This window comes from Haemaphysalis longicornis, unplaced genomic scaffold (assembly GCF_048455015.1).
Source record: "Haemaphysalis longicornis isolate Haplotype H1 unplaced genomic scaffold, Haemaphysalis longicornis Haplotype H1 scaffold_1, whole genome shotgun sequence".
In the NCBI taxonomy this organism is placed as follows: domain Eukaryota; kingdom Metazoa; phylum Arthropoda; class Arachnida; order Ixodida; family Ixodidae; genus Haemaphysalis; species Haemaphysalis longicornis.
The window spans coordinates 407774975-407787637 of NW_027526203.1; the positions used below are offsets into that span (position 1 = coordinate 407774975).

The 12663-nt window shown below is 48.7% G+C and overlaps 1 protein-coding gene across 4 annotated transcripts in view; it reads right to left on the reverse strand.

Moving 5' to 3' along the window:
* LOC144155468 (puratrophin-1-like) overlaps positions 1-12663 on the reverse strand; it is a 640065-nt gene that overhangs the window by 120641 nt on the left and 506761 nt on the right. For all 4 annotated transcript variants that reach the window (XM_077686932.1, XM_077686931.1, XM_077686933.1 and 1 more), the window contains 5 exons: positions 12104-12203; positions 10780-10872; positions 9374-9490; positions 8464-8711; positions 4625-4763 (listed from right to left, as the gene is read on the reverse strand). In XM_077686932.1, coding sequence (XP_077543058.1) covers positions 4625-4763; positions 8464-8711; positions 9374-9490; positions 10780-10872; positions 12104-12203 — 697 coding nt within the window. The remainder of the gene's footprint in view (positions 1-4624; positions 4764-8463; positions 8712-9373; positions 9491-10779; positions 10873-12103; positions 12204-12663) is intronic.

Sequence of the window (12663 nt, forward strand, 5' to 3'; positions counted from 1 at the left end):
GCGCGCTCTGCATAAACCTACGCAGCGGAACAAAGCTTTTACGCGGACACGAACGGCCTCCCACATTGCGTGGTTGCGTTGGCGGGTCCTGGGTCGCCACTCGAGCCCCGGCTTTCCGACATGGCCGGCCTCCCAGCCAACGAGGCTAGGCGCAGGACGAATCGCCGCCGCAGGGGAACAAGATGAGGCAGGGCGCATCCGCTGCAACCGACTGCGTCCCGGCGACGAACGAGGTCGGCCGCGCGCTGGCCAGACAATGGAGAAATCGGCGCGGCCAAACGACCACCGCCCACGTGACTCCGGACTGCGGAGAAACCACGTGGCCGGGCATCCCATGGGAGCAGTCCATTAGCCCGGATTCACCAGTGAAGCGGCAGCTCTTTTGGGATTTTCTGCCAAAGGGGACCAGCCCACGCGGGTCGCCCGAAACAATGGGCTCATCGAAAAGAACAACGCCTCTGGGAGGGCGCCGGTGGCATAATTCGGCGATGCAACGCCGGTCGCTGGTTTCTCTTACGCAACGCGGCGGTGCGCCGACATAATGCGAGCAGCCTCCCTCTCGGGCGATTTCCTTTCTGTTTCCAGCCCAGCCTCGGACGTGCCGCAGGTACACAAAAGCGAACGCTATCCAGTGGAAACGCTCTCGGCGTAGCTACCCCGTGTTCGTACCTTTGTCTTCCTTCCCCTTCATTGATGCCCCTCGAGTTTGAGTTCGAAACGCGTAAAAGCCCTTTCTCTCAGATGTTGTCGCCGTAATTCTTAACTGTCACAATTACCTTGCTATGTCCTATAAAAGGACTAAACTAAAGATAAAAAAGTTTACCTGTGCCGCTAAGTTACATTTCCCAGAACTGGTCTGAACAAAACCACACACTCCCCTCGGCTCGGCAGCGGAAGCTGTTTCGTAAAATAAGAAATGACAATAGCGTGGTTTTCCGCCCAACTTCTGAGGTCACCAACTGAGAAATCCGAAAGGAAATTGGTGATCATGTTTAAACTTTTTTCTTTGCAAAAACACTCGGGAAATATAAATTCTGGAAATTTGAAGATATATTTGCGAGTGCTGCTTAGGGGATGCGAAGTGTTTTAGTAATCATTGCGTAACGACTCCTGCCGGAAGGGATCGTTAGACGCAGACAGAGCAAGTATGCACGATATGACTAGTATGAGTTTATTTTAACGAGCTTGGGTTTACGTCGAGGCACCACTGGATCGAGCGAATAGGCCCACAGAGTCAAGTAGAGTCAGGAAAACGGCAGACTAAAGGCCGACCTCCATGCAGCGAAGTTTCTCGGCGAACTTGGCGCGGCGGACGCCGTGGTTTGACGCGCCGCTCAGTTTTCGTCCACCCAACCTCCATGCAACGTGACACGGCGAACGCCGCCGACGGAAGACAGGACAGGAAGTACAACGAAGTACGAGGCTGTGATTGGCTGCGGCCTCAAAATGCAGTTTGCCGCTTCCGGTCGCGTTCGCCGCCGCGCGTTCGACATCTAGCTCGCGTAGATCGCCGACGAACACCCGTATTTTCGACGCCGGCGGCGGAGCGGCCGCCGCCGGGCGACGTTCGCCGCCTTTTCGCCGACATTTCGCTGCATGGAGGTCGGCCTTAACCGTAGCTACCCAAAATACCCAACGGTGTGACGTAGCCACTGGCAACCATGACGTGGGGGGCCACGTCGCTAGGGCCCCGTGAGCGGCGCGGCTATCGCATGGCAGTTCCCTCCCTCCCTCCCCTTCTCAACATGTCTTTCGCTCTTTCACTCTCGTTCTTTTAGAGGCGAAGCACCTCAGGGGCTCGGGCTGTCGGCGTCTGCTGCCTTCTCATGTAGTCACGGTACTAAAACACCGGGACACTCATTTTCCAAGGCCTCGTGCTAGAACGTAACGCGTACTAAAAGAACACACCGGGACACTCGTTTTCCAACGCCTCGCGCTAGAACGCATGCTGCGGCTTGTGACACGAAGGCAACTTACAGCCAGTCTCTCATTTAATTGCTGAATTACGGTTCAACGTAAGAGGGCGCCACCGCCTCAGCAAGCGCGCGATTTCTCCTCCCAACGGCTCTTCTCCGCCGCCTGATCAGCGTGCGCCGTATGGCAAGAGAGACTTACAATCTTTGAATACATTCATACACTGCATGCTTCGCCCCTCCCCAGGTGTCACGTTAGTGGAGATGGCACGGGATTTTTTTTTAATTTTCTTCCGTAAAAACCTATCCAACGTGTACCTTTTTAATTACATGAACGCTGGTATTCTCAGTTCTGTAGAATTTCACTAATAATTTGTGCTAAACGGTTTTGACACGTATGAGCCGCGCCACCACTGCCAGTAGTTTGGAAACGTCTAGCCTACAGCATGCAAAAAATTTCTGGCGGTACCGGGGAGGCACTTAACCGAGTAACGAGACAACTAACGAATTTTGCGACAGCGTTTCGGTTGAGACCGAAACTTGCGTATCGACCTCAGAACTTTGTTACACCACTCGAAGCAGGTCTGAGGCGGGCGCAAGGTGCGCAGGAAGAGGTAAGCATGGGCTCAAGGTCGCAGTCTACGCTAAAGTAGAAACGAAAGGCCGCATAAATAATCCCGCTCACAGAAAGGCGCACACTCTGGTCGGAACCGAAGGACCCTGTGAACACAGCGATGTCCACAGTCCCACACGCGGAACTTCGTACAGTGAGCCAACGAAACAATATCCGCGCCAGAACTCGTGCAGCGAGTGTCACATGACGAAACACAAGCAGGGCCCATCGGACCACTCCGTGCATGAAACCGCCTGATGCTTACGTCGACGCCGGGCGATTTCCAGGTGGGAACCGCATGCGAAACGCTTGGCGCCATCTCGGGTTCGTGTTTGGGTACAGCCGGGCAGCCTTGAAGGCTGGCGTGAGCGTGAAGCGTCGAGAGTGAATTATACACCCACAGTTCTCTACAGGTCCGAAATTCGTTCTTGCTTTCAATGTGGACCGAGCTCCTTGCCTTGAAACCTCCGCTTATTTTGCGCACAGTGAAGATGTCTTCTTTTTTTAAGTAAATGAAGAAGTAAATGAAGTATGACCCGTTTATGCTTCCTGTATTTACCGGTTGTCTGATAAAAAAAGTAATAAATGCAGAAATTCTGACCTGGCTACAAGCCACTCCTGAGAGAAATTTTTGCAGGAAAAGATAATAACAATGACACCCTTTCTAGATTCGGATTAGTGCTGCCGCGACCACCAGTCCGCACTCGAGGACCCCCTTTCTCAGCCTTTACTTGCTCTGCGCCCATGAAAGAGGATGCAAATACCGTTTGCTCTAAGCATATCACTTCTGCTTCCGATACGACTCGCAGCCATGGTGCTTGGTGAAGTTTCCGGGGGGCGGAAAGGAAGGAATTCCACGGGAAATAAATGCGAAGAACGGAGAATTAGTCCCCGTCATGTCCTCAATATCCGCCCGTACGGTTAATAAAAAAGGGTGGGGTTGTAAAGAAACGATGAGTGATGGAAACACAGGTGGAAGGGCGGAGGCCGAATCCCCTGGTGTCACTTTTTCACCCGCCTAAGTCCAACCAAGTTACGGAAAAGGGGGGCGTAAGAGAGAGCCTGAAGGGAGTAGGTGCGGAAACTTCAGCTGAGACGCGACATCTACTTGCGTCATGGGCCACTTTAAATATTTTCGCTCACTTGCGGACACCACGCAAAATTGCCAGTTCCGAATTAGAAAACCCGGCTGAGTTCTTTGTATTGTAGTGAAATAAGCTCCCTTCACCACTACTTTAACTGGACGTACTCTTAATAAAAAAGGTCGTAAAAAGGTAGTAACGGCCGTATTTACTAACCCCTTATGAACCTTACTACCCCGCGGTTTTGTACGTAGGCTCTGCCACTAGCAACTGCATGGTTAGTAAATTAACTGAGTGTAGGAAGAAGTATGCACTAGATTAAGGTCGTGCTTATGACTAGGTTATGCATGGCGAGTTAGTAAACGCATGTAGCTCAAAAGAGTGCTATCGCTAGGACTTTACTAGTGGAAGTAGTGGTGCTTACTGCCTGCTTCAGTTTGTAATTCTGACTAGTGCGAAATTTACTACCTCCAGTTACTATGTACCTAGTGTACACTGGGACAAGTAACTTGTTAGTATTCCATTAGTGAATGCCCCGACCTTTTTTTTTTTTTTTTTAGGAGTGTAGGCAGGACGCGGTTCGTAAACGGTAATGTCAAAAGACAGGTGTAGAGGTCAAGAAATTCACAAACTGCTATTACGGACTGCTAACGTAAAGCGCGTGTCCGGTACCCGGATCAAAGCCGCACCCGACCTGCACGTGCTCGAAAAACGTTATCGCTATGCTGCGACCACCCTGACATAGCGCCACGACAAGACGAGCGCCTCATATGTCTAAAGGGCGCCGGAGACCTTCATGGGTGCAGTGAAGAGATCGCCCTTCGTAGTAATTTAATCTTCCTACACACCGCGCCAGGTTTCATTGGGTTCTCTTCCTCTAAGCCCCCTCCCGCCAGTCAATCAAGCGCGCGACTTACGGGCGCATTCCGCTGCTGCCTTCCGCGTGAGACGGCAAGTTGTTGGCTCGTTAAGAGCGACTCGCGAGACGCGAGAGAAAGAGGAAAATCCCAACTCACTTGACTAGATTCTTCCTCGAAGGTCCTCACGAGCATGCACTCCTGGAGACGCTGGAGCCTCTTGTCAGCGAGCTTGGTCAGCTTCGCCATGGCGCGCTTCAGCTCGTTGTACAAGAGCCCGCTCTTCTCAAGCGCATCTCTGAAAGCGAAGAACAGGAAGTGACGGCATAGCTCGTTTCCCACGTCCGGGCAAAGAAAATATCGAACCTTGGCAGCAGAAGATAATGCTCAAGAAGATTGCGCACTGGCATCATTACGTGTGCACTCTCCACCCGATACGTGTGCGCCGTTCTTGAGCTGCTTGCAAACAAGACTGAAGCTAAGCTAAAGAAGCAGACATTTATGCAATGACCGCTCGAAACAGGGTGCTCAGCGAAGTCGGTCTCTAGTTAGATTATCCGGATGACCACAGCTGCTGGTTGCAAAGCAGCAAGTATTGCAAGACTACTGCGGCGCCTGCAAAAAACCGGACGTCCCGTTTCCGAAACATGGACCTTCCCTCCGACTGCGTTCTCTTTTTGCTTTCTTTACTGTCACTAATTCTCATCTTCTCCTCCTCACTTTCTTCAACGGGGACAATTAATGGTTCTGTTCATCCGACCCTACCATCTCCCGAGCCGGAAAATTTTGGGGGGTAGAGGGATAAGCGAAAATAAATTTCCACGCTTTTCTTGCACCTTACAGCGAGAAGAGCGAGCCAGAGAGCGAGGATTGTGATAAGGCATGTAAGTCTCATCACATCAGCCTGCGGTACACATAATGACGAATGGCCCTTAGAGGAATGTTAGCAACTAAAGGGAAAGGAAAGCCGGCTAAAAAGTTCGGCTACATTCGCAATTGAGATGTGAAGACTGGAGAAACTGCGGAGCTGGTGGTCTTCGCTAGCTTTTCAATTTCTATAGCTTTAAGTTGGCTTTTCTATAGCTCGGGAAAGATCACTTATGCCCCGTCACACGGCAGATCCAATGTCATTCAAAGTGAATGACATAATTTGTTAATGACATTCGGTTTGACCATGCGGGTCTACACGGCGAAACAAATGTCATTTGAGCGTGATAGCGGTGACGATTAGCGAGCTCGGAAAACCGCGAAATTATATTCCAAGTACATTCACAATGTTTTCATACATAACAAAGGGTTATTCTTATAAAATAAATATAAGAATCACTGGTTTAGGTGACATCAGTAGACATCAGAAGCCGAGACAAGTCCGCAAAAAATCCGCGCGTTGGGGACGAAATTTTCTATTTTGTTAGTACTTGTAAAACAACATGAAAAACAACATGAAAAAAACATTTGAAAAACAACATGAAGGGCACTAACAGTTTTCAGAAACAGTTCTCTTTGGATTATTACTCAACTTTCTTGGTTAGTGACGCGCCACTGCTGTCGAGGCTACTCATTTGGGTGCTGAATGAGCTTCCGAACCTCAGTTAGCCGCTAAATGTCATTCGCCCCAAATGTCATTGGGTATTCTCGTGTAGCGCCGAATTAAAGACATTTAGAGCGAACGACGTTTGCTCTAAATGTCATAAGATCTGCCGTGTGGAAGAGTTATTACTTAGGTCTGCCCATCTTATCGGTAGATCGGGCACTGATGCCGCCGAGCCCACGCCGCATCTTTACACTAAAAACACCTGCACGTCAGCTTACGTCATCACTAGTCGCAGCCATAGAGTTTTATGCAATAATAACTAGAGATGAATCTGGCGCTACGATTGTCCGTCGCAATGGACCTGATGACTAGTAGTGTATTCGGATTGGCACTCAATGGCTTCGCGGGAAGTATTATAGATTAGATCGCGCAGCCGGTTTCGTTTTCGTCGCGGTCTTGCAGAACGCCTTTGCCTATGAGGGCTGTGGGGAATAAGCGTTCAAAATTATGTTTCTCCTTGAACTAAATGTCGCACACTCGCCGACTCCGCATTGAATCGAAATGTTCTATAACCAAAGTTGCGAATCGAGTGAGTTATCAATTCATTGCTGGCACAGCGAGCACGAAAACACAAATGTAGGCCGCGCTGTAGGCGGCGATGTCTGCGAATTAGGAGTTGCGGCGCCGCTCACTCGGCGGAGCAATCTATTTGCGAAGCTGACGAAGATTGCGAACTTCTGGGGACAGCCACACTTTTTGTGGGAACGCCGGCTTCTGCGGCCCGACTATAGCCGTCCGGCGGCCGATAGGAACGCAGCTTGATGAATGCCACTATTGCAGGATAAAATAACTTATCCAAATGTAAACGGTTCTTTTCTTTTTCGGAGTACAATACCTTTTCTTAATTATAATAACTAAAAGCCCCGAAACTTTTACAAATAGTTTTTAAAGAAGTCCGCGTCCCGCTGTAGTTGGCGGAAAAGAGTAAACGTACTCCGCAAACATCCCCGACTCCGCGTCTGCTTCTTGTCTAAACGTGCCGTTTTATTTAGTGCTGTACCAGTTTTTAGCCACTAACTTTCTTGTGCGCAATGTAACTTGCAAACAGCGAACCCCGCAATAAGTAGGAGGGTTGCAAGCTGAGCTAGTTGGAATTTAGACATTCTTGGATAAAACCAGCGCGAATTCAGACGAAGACGAAGGACTTCCTTCCTTCGAAGGAAGAAGGTTACTTCCTTCATCTCCAGCGGCTGTCCTTGTGGTTACTTCCTCCGTCTTCGTCTGAATTCGCGCTGGTTTTATCCAAGAATGCCCGCAATAAGTGTTTTTTTTCTGATAAAAAAAAATTCACGCATCTCCACGAAGTGAATCATGACGAGTGGGCGAAGCACTGGGGATCGTTTGTGGAGTGCTTACTGCTGCTAAAACAATTTCCAATCATTTAATCCAATGCTCCTCGCGCATGCGCAGCACGGCTCTCCAGGAGCACTCTCTCACCCCTCTCTCTCTCTCTCTCTCTCTCTCTCTCTCTCTCTCTCTCTCTCTCTCTCTCTCTCTCTCTCTCTCTCTCTCTCTCTCTCTCTCTCTCTCTCTCTCTAACATTTTGCGAACCTTTTATTTTGTTCTTGTTAACCTTTTGTTCACAGATGTTTCGATTTACACGGTGCTGTGCCGTGAGCGCGGACGCCGGATGCCAGACGGACAAGCCTTCGCCCCTAAAACACAATATGCACAGTCGAGCCTACGCAATCCGGTTTCACTAAGTACTACACATCGTTCCCATCGAAGTGTAAACGGTGTGTCGGAGTTCGAGTTGACACTAGCGCTAGATTCCTCACTCGTTATTATTGCATGAAACTCTAAGCCCAGCCAATTCCCGACGCGCGCCTCTTCCCCCTCCCCCCCTCCCCACTCGCGACGCGCACTCCCCACACGTGTTCATCGGCTCCTTGCCACATTCCCTCCCATTTTTTAGCATATAATTTATTTCTTCTCCATTTTTCTGCGCAGAATTTTGAGCGACGCCCGGCACGGCTCCCCACCCGAACACCTGCACCGCGCACTCCCCACACCTGCTCATCGGCTCCTTGACTCCTCTCAACTTCCCTCACACTTGGCCTAGCAATTTCCTCCGCTCTACATTGCTCCGCCGATGTTTGAGGGACGCCCGGCACGGCTGAAAGTCAAGCTTATACAGCTCTGCTATTAAAAATATGTAATGCGGATCTACCAGGTTATGCATTACAAGCAGAAAAATGGGGAAGATCTGTTTGACAGTAAGTCTCAGGCTAAGTATTTTAAAGATGCCTTACCCGAAAACGGGTAATAGGAGTTCTGGCTGCTTCAATATACGAGGAGGCAGTACAACTTACGGCGAGTAGCTTTACTAGGGCCAGACAGTTCCAACTCAAAATCTGACTTTCCGAAGAAAGCCGCCCGTCTATTTCGCACCAATTCTGCGTACCGGTAGTCGAGGTTGTGCGGTGACCGGGCGCGGTACGCCTGCAGTTCCTGCAAAATGGTGTCTCCCTCCTCCTGCAGGTGGCGTAGCTGCTCGTCGCGGAACGTGTCCTGGATGTGCCGTTTCTGGGCGTCTATCAGCTGCAGCGCCAGCGCTGACGATGGGGGCACCCAGCTCGTTCGCAGCTCTTGCATCACCGAGACTAGTTGCCGCCCGGACAGCCGACAGCCGGACACAAACGGCTCCAGGAACTGCGGCAGAGCAAGGTCCGCGGATCCTGGCTCAGCGCCCTGCTAGCCAAGCGTCTTTGGTGGAGCGCCCGAAAAGGCGGGACCGCGAAACGCCGTTCCGGAGAGCAAACGCGCAGAGGCGCGTACAGCCGCCAAAAAATATCTCGCACGCCAATGGGTTTTGTAGTGTAGAAAATTCGGTCGCACTTTCAGCACTCACACTGCACGCTGCGGATGCCATACTCCGCTCCACGCAGGTCTGTAAATGCGCATATGAGCCAGGCTTACTCTAAGACGCCCACACAAAGCAGCGGGGATGAAGTCCACTACGTGCTTCATCCCTCAAAGAATAACGCACGCAAACAAAGCAGATGCCTGACGACCATAGAGTACGCCATTTATGATGGTTCCTCTCCTCACCTCGTAAAGTTCCGTGGCCTGCAGTATTACAGCATTTAGAAATACGAAACGTCTGCATCAAGTTAAAGAATTAATGCCGTTCCTTCAATGTAAAATTCCACTTGAAATAAGATGGCAAAAAAAAAAAAGCAAAGGAAGGAATCAATGCAGCCAACGAAACAACGCAGCATCAGGATAATTCGGAACACAATTTGGAAGATCTTCAAACGTGGTATACGCTAAGCGATATCTTTTATTTCTTAGTTCGTAGTAAACCAGCGTACCTTCCGGAAACTCATCCATTCTTGGTGGTCGTATGCGTAGCTGCCCCCGAACTCTGGCAGCAAGTTGGCCTTGTCGGCGAACTCGAACAACTTTTCTTGCGAAGCCGCGAACACAACCTGCGAATGCACCACTGTAATATTACCTGCACATTCTCGTCACAGAACGAAGAAAAGCACTGCAAAATTTGATTTTACAGCTCCAATGTCCCAATGTTATATTTTGTGCCGAGATGCGTTTATAGCCCGAGGCGTTCGTGTGCGGGCGCTTGTTTTATTTATTTATTTATTTATTTATTTATTTATTTATTTATTTATTTATTTATTTATTTATTTATTTATTTATTTATTTGTTTGTTTGTTTGTTTGTTTGTTTGTTTGTTTGTTTGTTTGTTTGTTTGTTTGTTTGTTTGTTTGTTTGTTTGTGGGCTTCATTGGTTTTATTTGGCTCCGCATTTGCTTTAACTCGAGAAGTGGCGGTTTTCATTTTGAAGTTCCTCTTCTGTCGTCGTAATGAGGTGGCCACGCACAGTCTGGACTCGGGAGCAGGAGCAGGAACAGGAGGAGGCACGGCCCGGTGGTTAAAAAGATGGTCCCCTTCACCCCGAGTAGTCCGAGTGGCGCTGGCTACCACCCTCAAGTGCAGGAAGCAAAAAATACCTTAACATAAATACCCGAGAAAGTGGTGGGGAAATGGCCCCGCCGGTAGCGTAGTGATTATAGCACCAGACCGGTATTCTGGAGGTCGTGGGTTCGGATCCCACCTGGCGGGCATTTTTTCCCCAATTTCTTTCGGACTGAAAAAATTAATCTGTTTCTATGACCCACCACAACCTCCCCTTTGCTTTCCGAGGTTTTCTTGACTGCCAACCCTTATTTTCTGTCTTATTTTCACCGAGCCCCTCATAAGACAGAAAATAAGGGTTGGCAGTCAAGAAAACCTCGGAAAGCAAAGGGGAGGTTGTGGTGGGTCATAGAAACAGATGAAGAATTTTCTATATATATATATATATATATATATATATATATATATATATATATATATATATATATATATATATATATATATATATATATATATATATATATATATATATATATATATATATATATATATATATATCCGCGATGAGGCGGCAAGCTCTTAAATGGCGATTGCAGTGGGCCACCCAGGACATCCTGTGTATGTGTTTACAGGCGCAAGGGGAACTTGGCCAAACAGCGCCATATACCAGGGTTTCGTATATTCCTTTAGGTGTATACTTCTTTATCCAAAATTGTTAAAAATGGAGTAGGGGGCCACTTCATTAAAACCAACCTATTGGTGTAGAGGGCCATATTGCTAAGAACTAGAAGCTGTGAATGGACATCCCAGAACCTCCTCCCGTCCACGAAAAATGGCCCCGTACCTTAGCTCTCGTCTGCGGCAGGAGCACCTTGGCTTCGAAATTGCTGCGGGAGTTCGCCACAACTATGGTGTCGATCGCATTGTTGATGTTGGCCTGAAAGAGAAAGAAGAAATCGACAGCACGTAAATCCTCCTTCATTAAGGCCCCCCTAGAGCAGACTAAACGAAGGAAGCCGTGGTTTGTCGTGCGACACGTGCGTAAGCACTGGTAAACTCTGGAAGCATTTAATTGGCCTCTTTGTTTCCTCCAACAACTGTTTCCGAAAGCGTTGTTTCGTTTCTCCGAAATCGAGTGTGGTTGGCGAGTTTTTACCGCACTCGTCCTTACGTTTCGTAAGTGTTCCAGTGAGCTAAACACACGTCCTGCATCGTTTTCACCGCTTTCATAAAAGAGAAAAGGGGAAGGGGAATGTCGGTGCCGCGGCTCAACACGTTTTCTTACGGGAAATGAGTGATGTGGATTCCTTAGCTACGTTCTAAAACAATTCCGCGTGTATACGTTACCACTGCATCTCACCCCCCAGAAATAATCACTACAACAAACGGGGTGAATTCAGGCAGTGAATACGGCGAGCATTTCAATTTAATGAAAAAGGTGGTCTGCGCAATGGCATTACGGCTAAAAAGCATGACTTTTTCATTTGGCCTAGCAGCAGTGCAGATCATGCTTTTTGTTCCAAATGGAAAAAAATCAGTTTGAGATTTTGTTTGTTTAACGCGCCGAAGCTACATTTGGGTTATGAGGCGAGCCATAGTGGAGGGCTCCGGATTGATTTTGACCACCTGGGGACCTTTGACAAGTTAATAGAAAATCTGAAGTAGGGCCGAGAAATCAGTAAAGAAACGATGTATCTGCCACGTCACCGAACCCCGATGGTAATGATTTCTGCATAGAGAACAAGCCCAGTGAAACTCTTAATGCATGGCTCTAGTGAGGCATGCGGCTTTCATAAATGGCTGATGTCTTCTTTACGTGCCGTGACGAGAAAGCCACCACAGCATACAAGCCCTAAGCTGTCGCAAACGCTTACCAGCCAAATTCCCAGGCCAAACACTTCGCCGTTTTCTCACTCTTTATTTAAGGCTAACCGTTACACTACCAGCAGCGTTATTGATACAAAGACGAGGACCGAAGAAGTGACAAACTAGAGCGCTACTAGAAACCAGTAGCGTTCATCGCTGTCGTTCTTTTTACAGTCTTCGGCTGCCTCCAGTATAAACACAGTGGAGAACGAACGCGGAACTTGTGACGCGCCACGTCGCGGGAAATCAAACGGAAATGTGAGCGAAGGAAAAACGCTCGTGGCACCGTTCTGTGAGCTCACCTCGAGAAGACAAAGGGATTCGTCCAGCACTCGCCAGAGCGGTTCGCTCGCATCAGCCGCATCGACGAGGAGGAGGAACCCACGGGCGCTGATTTCTTTCCTGGATAGAGACATCATCGCCATGACGTCTGTCGTCCTTCGTGCTTAATGATACGAGAGGCGAAACACAAGAGGCTACATTTCCCCGGGCCGTTATTTCCAACAGCTCGCGGCCTCGAATGACCGAAAACATCACGTAAAGATGATACACGCGCTAGACTTTTTTTTGTTGGCCTCTTTTGGCAACTGCGCTTTTTATTTTTTTATTTACTTTTTTTTTTTGCAGCAGCACATTTAATCAAGCTGTTCATCTTGAGCTGGCTTACAACTTTAACTTTGTTGCACCTCTCTGAAAGGAGACCAGACGCTGCCATCTGGGAAAAATCAGGCATGCTTCATGACCCACCCCTTTTCAAACTTCGCCGAAAAATTACTCAAGGCAGACAAATCACGAAGCTTAAGGCATTAGCATCAAAGTTCTTTTTTGTGTGCGCGCTTTAGATCAAGGGTGCACAACTATT